This window comes from Mandrillus leucophaeus, unplaced genomic scaffold, assembly GCF_000951045.1.
Source record: "Mandrillus leucophaeus isolate KB7577 unplaced genomic scaffold, Mleu.le_1.0 Scaffold1237, whole genome shotgun sequence".
In the NCBI taxonomy this organism is placed as follows: domain Eukaryota; kingdom Metazoa; phylum Chordata; class Mammalia; order Primates; family Cercopithecidae; genus Mandrillus; species Mandrillus leucophaeus.
The window spans coordinates 110,280-128,834 of NW_012100732.1; the positions used below are offsets into that span (position 1 = coordinate 110,280).

At 40.2% G+C, this 18,555-nt stretch overlaps 1 protein-coding gene across 1 annotated transcript in view; it reads left to right on the plus strand.

Annotated features, from left to right (window-relative positions):
• The window catches only part of SYT9 (synaptotagmin IX), a 217,696-nt gene that overhangs the window by 44,928 nt on the left and 154,213 nt on the right, over nt 1–18,555 (plus strand). Inside the window, exon 2 of the mRNA XM_011971664.1 lies at nt 16,855–17,206. Coding sequence (XP_011827054.1) covers nt 16,855–17,206 — 352 coding nt within the window. The remainder of the gene's footprint in view (nt 1–16,854; nt 17,207–18,555) is intronic.

The window sequence follows — 18,555 nt, forward strand, 5'->3', positions numbered from 1 at the left end:
CACACGTATGTTTATTGTGGCACTATTCACAATAGCAAAGACTTGGAATCAACCCGAATGTCCATCAGTGACAGACTGGATTAAGAAAATGTGGCGCATATACACCATGGAATACTATGCAGCCATAAAAAAGGATGATTTCGTGTCCTTTGTAGGGACATAGATGCAGCTGGAAACCATCATTCTCAGCAAACTATCGCAAGAACAGAAAATGAAATACCACATGTTCTCACTCATAGGTGGGAATTGAACAATGAGATCACTTGCACACTGGAAGGGGAGCATCACACACCGGGTCCTATTGTGGGGTGGGGGGAGTGGGGAAGGATAGCATTAGGAGATATACCTAATGTAAATGACGAGTTAATGGGTGCAGCACATCAACGTAGCACATGTATACATATGTAACAAACCTGCACATTGTGCACATGTACCCTAGAACTTAAAGTATAATAATAATAAAAAAAAGAAGTTTATTCCACCAGATACCCTAAATTATCTCTTTCTAGTTCAAAGTTCCACAGTTCTCTGCAACAAGGGCAAAATGCTGCCAGTCTCTTTGCATAGCAAGAGTGAACTTTACTCCAGTTTCCAACAAGTTCCCCATCTCCGTGTGAGACCACCTCAGCCTGGACTTCATTGTCCATATCACTATAAGCATTTTGGTCAAAACCATTCAACAAGTCTCTAGGAAGTTTCAAACTTTCCACATCTTCCTGTCTTCTTCTAATTCCTCCAAACTGTTCCAGCCTCTACCTGTTACCCAGTTCCAAAGTCACTTTTATATTTTCACATATGTTTATAGCAGCACCTCACTCTCTGCGGTACCAATTTACTGTGATAGTCCATTCTCATTCCGGTATGAAGAAATACCCAAGACTGGGTAATTTATAAAGGAAAGAGATTTAATTGACTCACAGTTCTGCAGGGCTGGGGAGGCCTCAACAAACTTACAATCATGGCAGAAGGGGAAGCAACCACGCCTTTCTTCACGTGTCAGCAGCAAGGAGAAGTGCAGAGTGAAGGGGAGAAAAGCCCCTTATAAAACCATCAGATCTCTTGAGAACTCACTCTCTATCACAAGAACAGCATGGAGGTAACTACCCTGATAATTCAATTACTTCCTACTGGGTCACTCTTATGATATGTGGGTATTATGGGAACTACAATTCAAGATGAGATTTGGGTGGGGACACAGAGCCAAACCATATCAATGCCCATATTAAATTAGTGGTTATTTTTATAAGTCCTTGAGTGAAGAGTTCAGAACCCTGACCAACATCAGTCAGAAGGCAGTTTCAGCAATGTCCATTTCTTCTCAAGATAACATTAAGTAATAATTGGATATCATCACCCACACCGGTTTCTCAGCTCACTAGTGGTTGTGGTCTCTATCCTTAGTTATTCAAAGGCCAGAGTAGAAATTGAGTTACTCACTGTCTTAGAAGGGGAGAAGGCATTCTCTAATGCTGAAGTTTCTTACTCATAACCTGGTTATTGCATCTTCCTCTTGAGAAAATCTGCATCCCTTTTTTATGACATGATAAATAGTGATGACTTTTAACTGCAACTTTTTCTTTCTTATTTTGGGACAATGAAATAATGGCTCTCTTCTGGTTTCTAACGAATTATACAGCAGCAAACATCTAGGAATTCCCAAGACAATACAGAAGTTATGAAAAGACAACCAAACACCTTATGTTTTTATTGTTTCCTTATTATATATTGTATAAGTTTGCTGATGGAAGTGGCATTATTTAAGCTCTATGCACCATGTTTTCCAAGTGATAAATAGCAAACTATGTGTTCCCAGTAGACAGAAACATCATAACATCACAGCAGATGGCAGAGATGCTCCCTACACTTAGCTTTACAGGATTATCCAAGGGTCTTCTGACACAGACTCCTAGAGGCACAATAGTGGGAAATAAGTATGTGACTGTCACTGTCGGGGGCCTGGGAAACCCTGGGAGGGACCCCAGACTCTCGAGGTGGAGAGGCAGTACTCCATAGGAGTACTTTGACAGAAGGGTTTGAAAGGGACTGTGTACCTAGCTGTTATTGGTATTTGGTAAAACTATGGCATTATATGTATTTGTAAAAAAAAAATCTAACTCTTCATCTACCTTCCGCTTCCTTAGTTGATTTTCTTCTCATATTTTTATGATAATGTCTCACCCTTTCTAATACCTCTTATTTCTGTTCCATTTATTATTATCTAACCCAAATATCTTCCAGAACATCACCCAAATGTCTTCCAGAATATCATGCCCTTTGGGCCTGATACATTAGCATTGGATATCTAGGCCTACTGGATCATTACCCCTTACCTGTCCAGAGATAGGAAGGACCCCTGTCCTACTACTTCTCGTGTTTTCCTGTGAGTTCCCCATTAGGGATATGGTGGAGAATAACATCTTACATAAAATGAGCCAAATTTTTGGCTTTGCTGTCTTTCATCTGAGCCTGCTGCATTTGTCCTCCTTCTCATTTATACTTGTTCTTACTATTTCTGTCTCCTGATGCTGCTCCTGTTTTCTTTGCCTTGTTGTCTGCTAACCTCTGTTCTGTCCATAGACCACTGTCTGATCTCCCACTAGTGATGCAGCTTCAATTTCTTCCACTCTTTCAGGTGTGAGAACCCTGCTCTCTCTATGGCTGCTCTTTGGAGTCTTCATTATTCCTGTCTCCAGTGCTCACATTTCTGGTGTGTAGGGAGGCACTTCTATCTCAAGCCCAGTTTTTTATAGAGAGTGTCTCATGGAAATGCTGCTTGGACCCCTGGTGATACAGGATGCTGATGGATGCCCAGAAAAGTGTGAAAAGCTCTGTGCATCCTCAGGAGAGAAAATTTCCATCTAGGGCCAGAGGATCTGGAAAATGTTAGTAAAACACCTATTTGTAGCCCCCTTTCCTGCCTCAGTCTCCAGAGCATCATTTGAGATATGCTGCAGACTCCCTTCCTTCCTCAGTATTTATTCAGGAGCTGCCTGAGCACTCTGGCTCCTGTTCTTCCATATGTACCTTCGCGAGGCAAAGATCCTGTCTAGTGACCAACTTTCAGTAAAATGAGACAGCTTGGTTTATTATAGAAACAGAAAGTAGAGCAGTGGTTACCAGGGTCCGGGGGAGGCAATTAGTATTTAATGGGTACAGAGTTTCAGCATGGGATAGTGAAATGTTCTGGAGATGGATAGTGGATCACCACTACCACAACACAACAGGATAAATGTAGTTAATTACCACTGAACTATACTTTAAAATGGTTAAAATGGTAAATTTGATGTTATGTATATTTTGCTACAATTTTTAAAAATGTGAATAAAAAACCCTACTTGGTTAAAAGATAAGTGAAGATTACAGAAATGTCTTAGGAAAAACAACACTGCCTGCTCATAGCTATAGCTCTGTCCACTGCCTGTTATGCAGAATTTCTAGACTCAGAGAGGGCAGGCCTGAGGAGAACACTTCTGAAAAGAATTGGTATTCTTTGTATCTTCCACTTTGATTTAAGAGTAAACTGTGTTGTAATCTTAAGTATTATTTTTCTTTATTGATCAATGATTTTTTAAACAATTACTACATTTCTTGGTCATATGGCATTGTTAATAATCATTCTAATGATGAATAAACGCCAACTGCTATGCATGACTACTGATAAAAATTGACAATTTAAAAGAAACCATCTTTATTTAGTAGCATGAATTATTTGCTAAAATGAAATTGACTTCAAATCATATTATTTGTAGAAAGCTGACAGTTGAATACAAAGACACAAGAGCCTATGCTTTTAACCAATTACTAATAGTCGAAGCCTGACCATGCTTTCAGCACAGATAGATCCATGATCTGGGGTGTAGAGGTGGGTTTCAGGTATAGCAGTACAAGTAGTAAGGAGTTATACATTGGAACAAAGTCTGTGCTTTTAACCACAGACAAGGGGTGAAGACAGACAAATGAGGAAAAAAATAGGGAAAATTTTGAACCAGGAGTCTACTCTCTATTCTGACATTAGGCAACCTTGTAGCTTGGAAGTATTTCTCAGGAGAGACTCTTCTAAAGTTAATATTGACTGCAGAAGCAAGACTATTTGGAGCTATCATCAGGCACTAGGAACTTCTCCTGAAGATTCGTTTCCCTGAAACAGCCTAGATGGGCCACTCCAGTCCCAGTTATATAATACCTCCATGAGCAGCAGCTCAATACAACATGTCGTGAGGTTAATTTAATACATGATGCTTGTCCCAGAACCAATGCTCCTTCTACTATACTGCTCTGCCTCAGTGGAGTCTTAGATGTTTAGAGAAGCATGAAATATTGTATCATTTTCAATCACGATGAAAATGTAATCTTAATGCCTGTTGTATATGTAGATATACTTAAACACACAGCTTCTTTGCCAATTCCTTTTCCTAAAGCACATTTTAGTGGCGTAAGGAATAGGTATAAAATAGAAATGATATGTAGCTTAGAATTTTATCACTCATTAAATTTGAGTTCCTCTGGTGTGCCAGACATCATGCTAAGTTGTAGGAGATACTTTAGAGATAGATTTTCTCACACAATTTGAGAATATGAGATATGGAAGCCCCTTAATATATAAAAGCTCATCTCATGTTGTATGTTAGGAAACAACTCAGTCTACAGTGAATCAATCTGAGTCCCAGCGGAAATAGGTGATATGGTCAAAATAGGTAATTTGAGGAGATTTTAGTACAGGAACATATAAAAAAGATATGGACTTGATTCAAGGAAAGGAGCAAAGGACAGTGTAATACTCCAGGGCTAGTAATAGTAGGGAGCCATTGCTATCCACAGGCCTGAAAGAACCCCAAAAAAGGGCTGTGGCTTTCAGTAGAGGGGTACATGCAATGGGGTGACTTAGTGGGAAGAAAGTTGGAGGAATAAGTGCTATAACTTCACTCATCTGCCCCCCGCCCATTTCCCTCTAGGGTCTTCTTTTGGTTGGACTCAACAGAATCCAAATGTAAGGGAATCCCTTGTTGTAGTCCATGTAGGTCAGCCTCACAGGGCACAAAGCTGGGGAGAGAGTGAACGAGAGTAGATTTGCAGTAGTAAATGGAACTTCCATAGTTCCCTACTAAAAGACTTAAAATGCAAATGTTAGGACATGGTTTCAGTATTCATCAGATGTTGGAAGAGAGTCTTTGACTCTAAAGGGCAGCACATATAAATGCTGTGTTATTTGAGTATAGGATATTTTAAGTTTCTAATTTGAAAGAGAAAATATTGTTTTACAATCATAGAATTATAAACTGAAATGCCAAGAACCTGAGCAGCCTGCAGATACTCACACACAAAATGCATTGGCCCATTGCTCCCAACAGCTCGCGAGGACTCACCAGGGGCTCTGCTCCTTCTTTCAAGAACTATGAGAAGGCTCTAGGGGGTGTCTCACATGTGTTTAAAAACAAGTCTGCACCCAATCTCCAAGTCATTTTCTCATATATCTTGTGTCTTGCACAACTGCTGTGCTCTGGGGAAAAAAAAAAAAAAATCTCGTGTAACTCTCTTCATGCCAAAAGAAGCCTGGAAGTCTTCTGCCCATACCAGCATAAGCACAGCTAGCGGAGAGCATATATGCAGTATATTCTCTAAAAACATGTAGGGCCATGTGTTTAAGGATCAAGAACTTGTCCTGAAGATGTTCAGCTATGCCTGAGGAAGGCCAGGAGGGGAAGTCTGCCTAATCCTGGGGTTTGGAGCAACAAAAAACATCCCAATATTGCACCATGCCTTGTGTAGGAAGGTGAAGGTCAAATAGAAGGAGAGGCAAGACTGAGTGTGGCTTTCTAATCAATCAAAAAACTCACTTCTCCTTGGAATGCAGAAGTGAGGGATGAGAGAAGTGAGCAAAAGCATTTAGAGAAAAGTCACTTCTCATGGAAGGCAAAAATGGGAAGAAACTTTCCCACATTATATATTGCTTTATGAGATTTTTCTAAATGCTCATTCACAAAGGTGATTATAAGCAGCCTTTTGATCTTGTTCCACAGGGTAGATGAGAGATTAAAACATGAATTTCATCAAAGCAAAACAAGATCTGGCCGAGGAAAGGATATCCACTGAAAAAGTGTGGAAAAGGGTCCTGTGGGAAGTGTAAAGATTTGAGCCAATACAGTAGTGCCAAGCTTAAAAAGAATTTCAGGCAACACTAAGAAAGCACTGTGACAGGTTTTATACAGATGCAAGTGCATAGCCAAGCTAGGAGGAATCTCTTCCCCCATTGCAAAGGTGAGAAATGGCCTAGGAGAGAGTGCAGGCAGTCCAAAGTCTCACAACAGGCAACAAAGCTGGTCTCCATATCCTGAATCCCATTCCCCTCCAACTCCACACTGCCCTACAGGGCAGGTCAGGATCCCACTTCCTGTGGACACACCAAAGAGGGTTGTTAACCTCTTTGGCCTGTCCCCAGTCCCCACGTGTTCTTGAGTTTTGTTTCACAGTTCTTTTCAGCAAAAAGTCTCAATTGTCTAAAACTCTGCACATCAGATTTTCTGTAGTTTCTTAAGAATCCTAGCACATCTGAGTGTTTCTGTTTACACTGAACAGGCCAGAATCCAATGGTGTAGAAAACATTGTATATTTTGCAAGCACTTCCAATTATGTGAGTATAAAATATTTTTAAGTAGATTTTCCCCCAATTAAAAGAAAGCAGAAACCCAGTGGCGAACCTAATAGTGATTCCTGAACCTTCCTGTTATGCAGCCAGGGGGGACTCACGTGCAACAGGGTTATGGACACAAGAACTAAAATCCAGCTCTTAGGGTATGTGGCTCCAGGCAGTCAGTGTCTAGCTTCAGCAACCCCTGCCCCATCTGGGCAAGGCAGGGGTGGTGATGCCTGTGTGAAGAGGAGCTGGTCACACTGATGAGACAGCACTTTGCAAATAGAAGGTGTAACAGAAAGTGTTCTCTCAATGCTAATTTTAGGCCAGCTCCTTAGTTAACATAGGCAGAATCATCTGGGCAGCCTTCTGAGGAAGGAATCAGAGAGCCAGAAACAGCCATATTTCAGATGTTCTTCCCTCTGTGTCAGTCACAGAAAAAAATGTGTTTAATGCCATTTGCCAATTTCCATGTTCCAATTCATTTTACCAGCCCTCAAACTTCTTATATTTAAGGCAGCAGAGTTCTTTGTTTAGCTGGCTCAGTGTCTTAAAAATGGTATGGCCCTGTAGATCCAGGTTAATGCTCCTTAATCCTTGCAATTTTCACCATGAGTCAGTACTAAGAGAACCACATGTCTGCTCCAAGAATGAAAAGCAGGAATGGTCCTAGGTTTTAGCCTTCAGTTAATTAGCACTCATTGACTTATGGTCACTAATGAGAAGTATTATAATGGTTTCCGTCTTAGATACAGACATTGCTGTGTACCCCAAGTCATATGGCAGCTTCACAAGAACCACATAATGTGAGAGCCATGCCCAAACCTGTTATGATAGAGGAAGATCACTGAGGGGCAGTGAGCCAACGTCACAAAATATAAATGATGGCAAAGCTGTTCTTAGGTCACTTGGAATATACAAGCTGTTTCCCAGGGACACCATGTAAAGCTCAGCAAGTTGTGCCCTGTGCAACATGCATGGCCATAGAAAGAAGCCCTCACTTTCTCTTTCTCCTGGTGAAGTCTTTTGGCCACACGACAGATGACTTGGGTTTTATATTTGTATAAGAGAAGTAGTAATAAGTAGTATTTGGCTCACTCCTCATCTATGGTGTCTAAGTCTATTTGGGCTACTATAACAGAATGCCATGGTCTAGATGGCTTATAAACAGTAGAAAATTATTTCTCACAGTTCTGGAGACTGGAAAATTCAAAACCAAGGCACCAGCATATTTTCTGTGTCCTCATAGGGTGGACTTAAGCAAGGGAACACGCTTAAGTCTCTTTTATAAGGAGACTTATCCCATTCACGAGGGCTTCACCTTCATGACTTAATCACCTCCCAAAGGCTCCACCTCCTAATACCATCACATTGGATGTTGGGATCTCAACATATGAATTTGGGGGGACACAAGCATTAAATCTATATCATTCCACTACTAGCCACCCAAAATCTATGCCCTTCGTAGCTACAAACTACATTCATTACATGCCTAAAGCCCCAAAAGTTTTAGCTCATTCCAGCATTAACTCCAAAGTCTATAATCCAGTCTCAGCTAACTATTATCTAAATTAAATATGGATGAGACTCAAAATATGATTTATCCTGAGGCAAATTGCTCCTCCAGCTGTGAACCTGTGAAACCAAACAAGTTACATGTTTCCAAATACAATGGTGGAAAGGCATAGGATGGACATTTCCATTCCAAAATGGAGAAACAGAAAAGAAGAAAGAGGTAACAGGTCCTGAGTAAGTCCAAGGTATAAGGCAAACTCCATGAGGTCCTAAGGCTCAAAAATCATCCTCTTTGGCTTAATATTCCACCCTCCAGGCTCACTGGGACTGAGGGCCTGCCTGGGGCTGTGCCTCTGCCCCCGTTGCTTTGCCAGGTATAAACTGTGCCCCCAGGGTTCTGCCACATGGCCCACACACCCACACCTCTGGGCAGCCCTTTCCCATGGTTCTCAATTCAGTGGGACCATTTGGCCTGTTGAAAGGAAGACAATTGTCATCCTTTTTAAAACCAAGGAGGCAGCCCTGATGATCTGTTAATCTTCTTCAGGATCATTCTTCATTTCTCTTGATAAATAGTGAATGTTCTCAGCTGAAAAGCACTGTGGTCCCATCCTGTAAAATCCAAATCTGACAGCCTTCCTTCATTCCTTCTCATTTCCTTCCCCTTTGGTTCAAATTGGCAGTTTCCCTGCTGGGGCGGGTGATTAAGTTTGTGGTTCATACCTATACTAATCTCTTAAATAGTCAGTTGGCCACACTATTAGTGTTCTCTTCCAAACATGGGTTCTCATTTTTTTGCAATATGGATAGACTGATAATTTTCGAAATCTACAAGTTCTCATTCTGTTTTGCTTAACAATTCTGTCTTTAAGTCATTCTCGCTTTCATTTTACTATAAGCAGTCAGGAGGAGCCAAGCTGCACCTTCAAAACTTTGGTTATAAATAGCTTCAGCTAAATATTCCCTTTCATTGCTCCGAAGTTCTACCTTACACAAAACAGCAGAACATGAACATGATTCAGCCAAGTTATTTCCCTATTTATAACAAGGATCACCTTTCTTCCAGTTTCTAATAACATGTTCTTCATTTCTCTCTGAGACTTTATTAGAATGGTCTTTACTGTTCATACACTACCAACATTCTGGTCATGGGCACATAAGTATTCTGTAAGAAGCTTGAGGCTTTCTCTACAGCTCTCCTCTTTTCTTTCTGAGCCTTCACTAGAATTGCTCTTAATGGTCCATTCATGGCAGTGTAAGCTTTTTCAAGCATGCACCTCAAAATTCTTCTAGTTTCTAGCCATTACATAATTTCAGAAGTGCTTTCATATTTTTAGGCATTTATTTGTTTCAACAGCACCCCCACTTCTTGGAATCAATTTCTGTTAGTCTTATTAAAAGGCCTCTCTGAACCCCGTGTATTGGTTTATGTATGCCTGACTTCTAGGCTATAGTGGTACTCTATAAATTGCTACTAGCACTCTTGAAATTTTCTTGCTTAGTAGTTCCTTGAGGGCAAGGATTAGTTTTATTTATTTTATATCCCTAATTCAATACTTAGCAAATAGCAGGTACTCCATAGGAGCTCCTTCTCTTGTTCTCAGTAATTCAGTTCAATAAGCACCTATTGGTTTGATGCCAGGCCATTTTTTAAAGCTGCAGGAAGCCTCAGTATTTAGTAAACAAGGTGATTATTTATTTGCAATGAGTCTGATATGGAGCAGCTAAATCCTGGGTTACCTCAGGGAAAACACAGAAACAATAACTTACATTCAGTGAGCACTGCTACCTTCCTAAATATTCACTAAACCCCCAAGAGATAGGTACTATTATTATCCCAATATTACTATGACAAAACAAGATACAGAAAATTTATCTATGGTTACACAACGTTGAAATGCAGATATTGATGTGTAATTCTATAACCTGTGTTTGCAACTACTGTGCTATGGTGCCTGTAGTATAATTAAAGAACAATGTTTTGGCAATACTGCATTTCCCAGATGACTTAAGTTCAATCATTTAAACACAAAATATCTGATTTAAACTAGAATCTATTACATGCTTCTTCAAGATGTTGCAGGATCACCACTCAGGATGCCCTCTGGCCTGTTGAGGTGTGTATGGATCTAAGTTCTCCTTCACTGAATAATTCCAGAATGTTGTGATGCTTAAACTCAACAATTTCTCCTCCTTCCTCTCCTCTTCTTCCTCCTTCTTCTTCTTCCTCTTTCTCTTTCTTTTTATTTAAATAGACTTTAATTTTTAGAGACGTTTTAGTTTCACAGGAATATCTTTTTAAACTGCAAAAGAGAGAAATATTCATTTTATAAAGTTTAAAAATACAGAAAATAAGATATTAAATGAAGGCATTGTATTTATGTGAAAGGGATATTGATGAGGTAATTGTGGCATGAATTATTCTGGATTATCTGTAAGGTTTTATTGTATTCATTCTTAATACAATGTTTCCTCATTGGTTCAGCAATTTGAAACACTTAACATCAGAGCTGTCTGGTCCCACCTGTTTCCGCTATCTCATTATGTTACCACCCTCCCTACAAAGCACCATTGACATCCTCAAGTTCTCCATGGACTGATTTTCTAACTAAATTTCCCAGTAATATATTTATTAGCCCCCCCCACACACACAATTATCTGAGGATCAGGAAAATGTCTTGTATTCTGAACCATGGTGTGTGTGTGTCTGTGTCTGCGTGTGTGTGTGTGTGTGTGTATGTGTGTGTGTGTATGTGTGTGTGTGTGTGTGAGAGAGAGAGAGAGAGAGAGAGATCAGATTTATTCAGAGTTGAGATGCTTGCTAAAAATGGAGACTCTGGACCTCACCCAAGACATATTAAGTAAGAATATCTAAGATTGAAGTCAGAGATTCCACCTACCAAAATATGTTTTGTTTTCACTTTCCATCAGGAAATTGACAAGCACATTTAAAAGTAGAGAGGTTAATATAATAAACTCCATGTACTCAAAATTCAGTTTCAACAATTATCAATTCACAGTCAATGTTATTTTACCTATAATGTAAAGCAAATTGTGGACATATCATTTGACTATTCCTATATGTATCTAGAACACACAACCACAATACAATTATCATACCTAAAATAATTAACAATAATCTCTAATATCATTACATTTTCAGTTCAAATATTTCTTGTTTCGTAAATGTGTCTTAGTTGTATGGTGTTTCAAACCCAATCACGTAACTGATCCAGGCTGGACTGGCCCCTCTTTAGGCTTCTTGCTCAGCTCGCATGCTGGGACTTCCTTCCCCCAGTCTTCCAACTTCAGTACAATTTTTCCTGTACACTGTTTTGTCTGCCTCATTTTAATCTCCTACATTCTTCCTCAAGTAACTTGCTATGATAAATACATTGAAAATAATTTTTCTGACTTGTTTTGAAAGATGACTTTTTCAGCCCTCACACTTTATTGATATCATGCTTGGGTATAGAATTCTAGGTTGAATGTAATTTTCTCAGAAGTTTGCAGGCATTATTCAATTATCTGTGGTTTCTGGTGAAAAGTCTGATGCCACTATGGTTCTAATTTCTTTGTTATTTTTTCAAATTCATTTTGTCTCTTAAGTTTTGTGACTTTCTCTAATCTTCGTGTTTTGAAATTTCACAATAATGCGATTAAGGTAGTGGTATTTTATTATAGATGCTCAGTGGACCCCTTTCAAGTTGTCCTTCAGTTCCAGGGAACTTCGTTTTTTTCTTTGATGTCTTTCACCTTCATTCTCTCATTCTCTCTGCCCTCATTTCTGGAAAATTTAAATATTAGACCTCCTGGATAAATACTTTACATATCATATCTTTCATTTAAATTTCCCAAGTCTTTGTTTTGTTTGGTTTTGTTTTTCTTGGTCTACATTCAGGTACCTGTTCCTTGACTTTGCTTTCTATTTAATTTTTCTTCTATTACACCAATCACATTATTTTACTTCTAGATAAGATTGGATCTCAATTGTGTTTTTTTCTGGTTACTGCTGCAGTCATAATTCTCACCCTTGGTTGCTGTTTTATAAATCTCAGTACATGAATTAATTTGCCTCTTGCATTACTGTAATTCATTTCATATCAGGGGCTATTTATTCTGATGGCTCAGCTTGGTTACCCTCTTTTGAGGTGTTGATTTGCCCATTTCTTCCATGACTTTTCTTTTTTTTTTTTTTTTTTTTTTTTGTCTGTTTATGTGTTCTTCCTGGCCCTTCACAGTTTAGGAAGACAACCAATTTTTTTCATCCATGTTAGTATGTGGGCTTAAATGTTTTACTTCTTGGCCAGTGATCACTGTCACTGTAAAACACGTCCACTTTTTTTTTTTTTTTTTTTTTTTTGCTTGCGAAACCCTCTATTACTATAGGTGTCCAGCTGGAATGTCTGCTGGGTCCAAGGTGTCATGGGTGTCTTCTATGTGGTGTGCTAGGGATGTTGCTACAATGCATCATGTCTTATGGCTAGGGCTAATAGCCAGTAGAAGAGGTTTCTGACAAACAGGCATGATTACAGGGCATCCTATGCCACACCTTTCCTGGGAAGAATACACTCCATGGCAGTTCTGGGTATAGTTTTATGCACAATCACCCCCACAGCAGCCATACTTCTAGGGATCTGGATCAGAACTGGTTTGCCATTTGCCTCTTTTCATCGTTGAGGGACTATCTGGCTATTACCTCGACTCTTGGAAAAAAGGACTAATTATGCTATTCCTATTCTTTACAAAAATTATGTCACGATTTTTTTAATGTCATATATTTTTCAATTTTTAAAATGAGATATACCATAAATGACAATAATAAATCTCATGAACACATATAAAATTAACAATAAAATAAATGGTCATGTTTCTACCACCTAACTTAAGAAATAATATCTCGTGATTCTAAGCTGATGCTCCCGCTCCGTTTTTGGAAGTCATGGGTCTGAGGTGGGAAGTATAGCCTTAGTGATGCCAAAGTAGCTTTCTAGCACCTCTTTCTGAAAAAACAAGAGAAAGGTAGAAATGTACCATCTAGAAGGCATACTTGGCTATTTGTAAACAGAAGCCTAGACAGTTATGCTTGGTGTCTGGTGTGGCTGTGTAGGTCACCACTGGTGTTTCCTGTGGCATTTCTCTCTGGGCCACTGCTAACTCACACAGCACCTTTGTGTAAATCAGAAAAAAAAAAAAAGCCACTCCTGCCATTTGCCGCAATTTAAAAAATAACAATATGCACAAAAATCTATAATGACTATGACTGTAACTGGTGCCCCCTAGAGTTTACAGGCCACAACCCACACAACCGTAATTCAAGGTAGACATAGCACATGGTACAGGGCTCCTCAGGTGGGCTTCATCACTTACTGAATGCCTACTGTGTGCCAGGAACTCTTTTAGATTCTTGGCAGTCAGTGTTGAGAGAGACAAGATCTCTGCTCTTCTTGATCCCCCACGACTGGACTTCTGAATAGGCTGTTTTGTGAGTGCATGAGCTGTAGTCAACTATCAAGCTGGAGTTGTTCTTAAACTGGGTCGGGGTCCTGTGGTTACTAGTAAAAGTGAGGCAGAACTTCAATTTACTTAGCATGCTACTATGCCAAGTGAATCCCAAGAGGTCATGTTGTACTAAGCTGATGAGTTCAGAGATCACATGGAGTTCTTAAGTTTATGATGACCCTACGTCCTAATTTTGCCTGGACAATCCTAGGTTAAGTATCTTATCCCCATGTAATTAGTAATATAACCCCTTTTCTCTCCTAAAAGTGTCCCAGCTTTGGACGGTAAATTATATGATCACATAAATTACCATTTTTTTTTCTGTGCCAACATCCCTTCAAAATTCTAGGGACTTAATACACTAAATATTTAGGTTTTGCTAATGGATCTGTGGATCAGCTGTAGCTTTGCCTCAGGTTGTCAGTCATGTTTAAGTTTACTCCTTGTTTTGGTCTTTGGGCTCATGCCACAAGTCTTCTCATTATGGCAGTCAGGCTGGAAGATCAGCTTTTATCTGAGAGCTCTTTTTCTCATGCATAAGGTGGGATCACAAGGGACCTTTGCTTCAAGGTGACGTGGGCCATGTTCACTTGTATTTCATTGCCCAGAGCAAGTTGTATGCCCAAGACCAACATTGAGGATTGGGATTTATGCTTCTCCCTTGGAGAGGAGCCCTGTGATAGGTCAGAGTGTCTAATAATACAGTTATCTCATCACATTCCTAAATCCTATGGCTTCCCAGTGTGCCCCTCCTCCAGCCTTTGCTGGTGGTGGTCTCCTAGTAGTGTCTGTGTCAGGACAGAGCTGAAGTGATTAACAGAATGTAGAGAAGAAGTTCTGTCTCCGTTTAGACTGTAGAACGTATTAAGAGATTTCACTGCTATGTGGAACCTGTTTTGTGTTGGAGAGGGTGGGGATTGATGTTTGCAGCTGGATTATCTGGGACAAGGTTTCCTCCTTCCTGGTCCCCCAGCACTATCACCCACCACAGAAGTCTGCACCAGCATATTGTCTACTCTCCTGTGTGAGTGGTCAGAACCAGGTGGAGTCTGGGGTCAAACCATGCCCTCTCCACCTCATGCTGGGCTCTGTGAGGTATAGTTCCTATAGTCCCTTTTATTTTTACCCCACTGACTCCACTCCCTGTCCCCCATCCTTGCCTGTTGCTCTGCACCTGGGATTTTTAATTTTTATTTTCTCTCAGTCTCCCTTCATTTGCCTGGGTTAAATGTTCAACACTAACTGCCTTTTCTTTTAAAACAATTCCAGATATTCCTCAAAGTTAGTGGTTAACTGATGAATTGATGATGTCCTTTCTTATTTCCCATTGCTTATCCCATTTCTGTGGGATTTGAGGAGACAAAAGTGAAAAAGATTTGCACAGTTACCCATATTGAAACTTCAACCCCAGTATTTTCAAACAGAGATATAATATTGTTTCAGTAGAAGGGTGAAGATTGATTTGGAGGCAAAGAGGAAATATGTTAAATCCATCAACAGCCCTGGCAGCTGGCTTACTTTTAAGAGCAATTTTTGATAAGCAGTTTTATCAGTTCACAAGAATGACCAAGTACCTTCAGAGTCATATTAAAAAGCACATGGATGGTAGTTGTTCAGCTTGACTCAGTAGGTAAGTGACTTGCAGGAGGAGTTCCTATGCATGCTTCAGCAGAAATACAGCTTTGTCACAGATCATAGTATGTTGGCAGTGCTGTGCACAGTTGAAATTGTGAGTACTAAATGACCAATTTCTAATTTTCTCCTTCATTAGAATATGAATATATGAAGACATAGCGTGCGCCTATCATATTCCTCATTGTATCTCCAGAGCTTAGTGTGGCACTTGGCATGTAGTAGGCATTCAGAAAACTTTGGTTGAAGCAATGTAAATATTAATGATGGGCAGTAGAGGCAAACCCTGGGGAGAATCCATGGGGCTCCAGGTGTAATGAAGGACCATAATGACAGGCAGGGTTGTCCTTTAAAAAATAAGGATTTTATGGCTACCATAGTGCCAGAAATGCTTTCAGATTGATGCTCAGCCTCCTGGCTCTACTGTAGCTTGGGGCAGAAGCCTGGAGGGGGTGAACTGTTTTAAACCTTAGGGGCACAGTCACTGGATACTGAACTGCCAAGACTTGCTGACACCGTGGGGCTGTGGTCCATGATCCATGTAGCAGATGCTGTCATTACCTGCCGTGTCCCCTTACCACTTCATTGTGTGCCTGTTGACCTCCAGTGCAGCCTCTGCATTGATTTCGATGTGGGATTTTCCTGGCCACTGAAGCTTACTTTGTTCATCCGGGCAGGTGTCAAATGATGGGAATTTAATGCCCTTTGGGAAATGCCCTTCAATTAATAACTAAAGAGAGCTAATGTGTAATACCTCGGATCCCTTGCCACTTGGGTGAGGTATGTCTGAGGTGTATTAAACCTCCCTAGCAGACTTAACCTTTACTCCCTCACTATGGGAACTGACTTGACAGTGTACCTTTTGTTGACTTCCTTTTCTGGATCACTTCTCCTGTGTTTCCTTCTCCTTCTAAATGATGCTTTGCCCTTGAATACTTGTTTTAGGATATACTACTGGGGAAACCCAAACTATAATATTCTATCCTGAGTCCTGAGGACTTACCACTGAGTGGGGGTTATTCTTGAAGCTGCAAAATTCACAGAAGATTTGAGCTTCATTTTGCTTAGAACCGTAAAAGTTAATAGGAAAAATAGAACCCGAAAAAGCCCTCTAGTTTCTCTTATTTTAAAAAATTATGACTTACACAATTCCCTAGTTACATTATACAGCTCTCTGAGATGACAGAATAATTTTTAAGGACATTTGAAACTGCCCTGCTCAAAAAACATTAATGATTGGTGCTGCCTGTAGGATAGAGATCATTTCACTTGAAGGGCATTCTAGTCTCCATGAATGTATCCATTTTCTTGCCATAGCAGGCTGTTTATTGTTTCTAAACATGACCTGCATGCTATGGTACCTCCTCTGTGTTTCTGCTCACTGGTCCTCTGGTTTGTGTATGAATTCTCATCGCCACTGCCCCAGAATTAAGTAACCTAGCCGTGCGCCCCAGCATGACCTTCCACAGTCGGCTGCCAAGGGATGAGTGGATGAGAGGGTCATTCTGCCCATACTATGCAATGGGTGGACTTGCGGGGAATGATCACACTGACTTTTGATCTTTGCTTCTTTGCAGATATCTCAGTGAGCCTGTTGACCCTTGTGGTCACTGCCTGTGGTCTTGCTCTGTTTGGCGTGTCTCTCTTCGTATCTTGGAAACTCTGCTGGGTTCCGTGGCGAGAAAGAGGCCTGCCCTCTGGTAGCAAAGACAACAACCAGGAGCCTCTTAACTACACGGACACAGAGACCAATGAGCAGGAGAACAGTGAGGACTTCCTAGACCCTCCCACACCCTGCCCTGACTCCTCCATGAAGATCAGCCACACCTCCCCTGACATTCCCCTCTCCGCCCAGACGGGAGTCCAGGAGAACTGTGCCCATGGCGTCCGCGTGCAGCGCCAAGTCACAGAGCCAACCTCCTCGGCTCGGTCAGTAATGCCTCCTCCTTTCTGAATGCAAGGAAGGACCACCCCATTCCCCTCTCTGGCAAAAATAGCACTGATTGGTCAAGGAGTCTATAACCTTTTAGATTTCTGTTCTGTATCAGAGACATGAATATGGAAAACTCCATGCTAACCTAACGTTGAAGTTAGGTTCCTGAGCCCTTCTTGGTCTCTACTTAGTTTATAAAAATAATAGTTAACATTATTAAGACAGCATGTGTGAAGTACTCTGGAAGAACTTTATATTCATATTTTGTTATAGCTCACAATTTAGCATGAAATGTATACTAACATCATTTTTATTTTACAGCAGAAGAAACTTAAGGAGATTACATTTTTTTTAAAAGCCATATATGTAAATACCCAGGTCAGGATTTGAACCCTGGTTCAACCAACACAGGAATCTGAACTCTTAACCACTGTTCCCTGCTGCCCTCCTACTGCTTTAAAATTTATTCCCTGTGCGTCTGACCTATCCTAACAGTCACACACAGGCTCTCTTCAGACTCCACCGTGTGGCTGGAGGTTTTTGTCCATCTTCAGCCTTTGGAAGGCTTACAGAGTACCAACACCTAGGTCACTCTCTTTTTATTGTCTGGATGCTTTATGCTCTTCAGCAGTAGAGAAATAATATAATGCAGTGAAAAAAGATGCGGTCTCTCAAGTCAAATGAATTGGCTTTACTTACATGTGTGACATTGAACAAATTACTTAAACTCCATATCTGTCCATTTCCTCTTCTTCAAAAGAGGAATAGATACTACTGATTTGTAGGTGGTTTTAAGAATGAAATGATAACATGTGCTTGCACAGGTCTGGCACCTAGTAAAAGCTCCAAAATGTGAGCTACCATTTTGCTGTTAGTATTGCTATTATGGCCTCTCCCAAGGCTCAGACATTGCACAAAAGTGTGTTTGAGGCTAAACAACCAGTTCTAAATCACTGGATATAAAAACTCATTTTCAATAAGATATTTCATGAAAAGAGACTCAGGAAGCAGCTTTCTGTAGAATGAAAATATTGGCCTGAGTGATGGCCAGAGAAATAGCATGTGCTGTTACTTGTAAAGTATAAAACACAATTTGGAGGTATTTTTTAAAAATCTTTATTGTTTGTTCTCCAGAAACAGAAATAAGACTTTACCCTTTTTATGTTAATCGAGTTTATCCTAGAGGCTCCACTCATTTTCATTAAGTGGGATGGAATATGTCAGTTTATAATTTGATTGTTTCAGAAACTTATTTTAGCATTATTTTCCATTCTGAATCAAAGAGCCAAATCTAAAATATTCCACTGTGAGGAGATGGGTAGTTGTCTGCCATTTGATTTAGAAG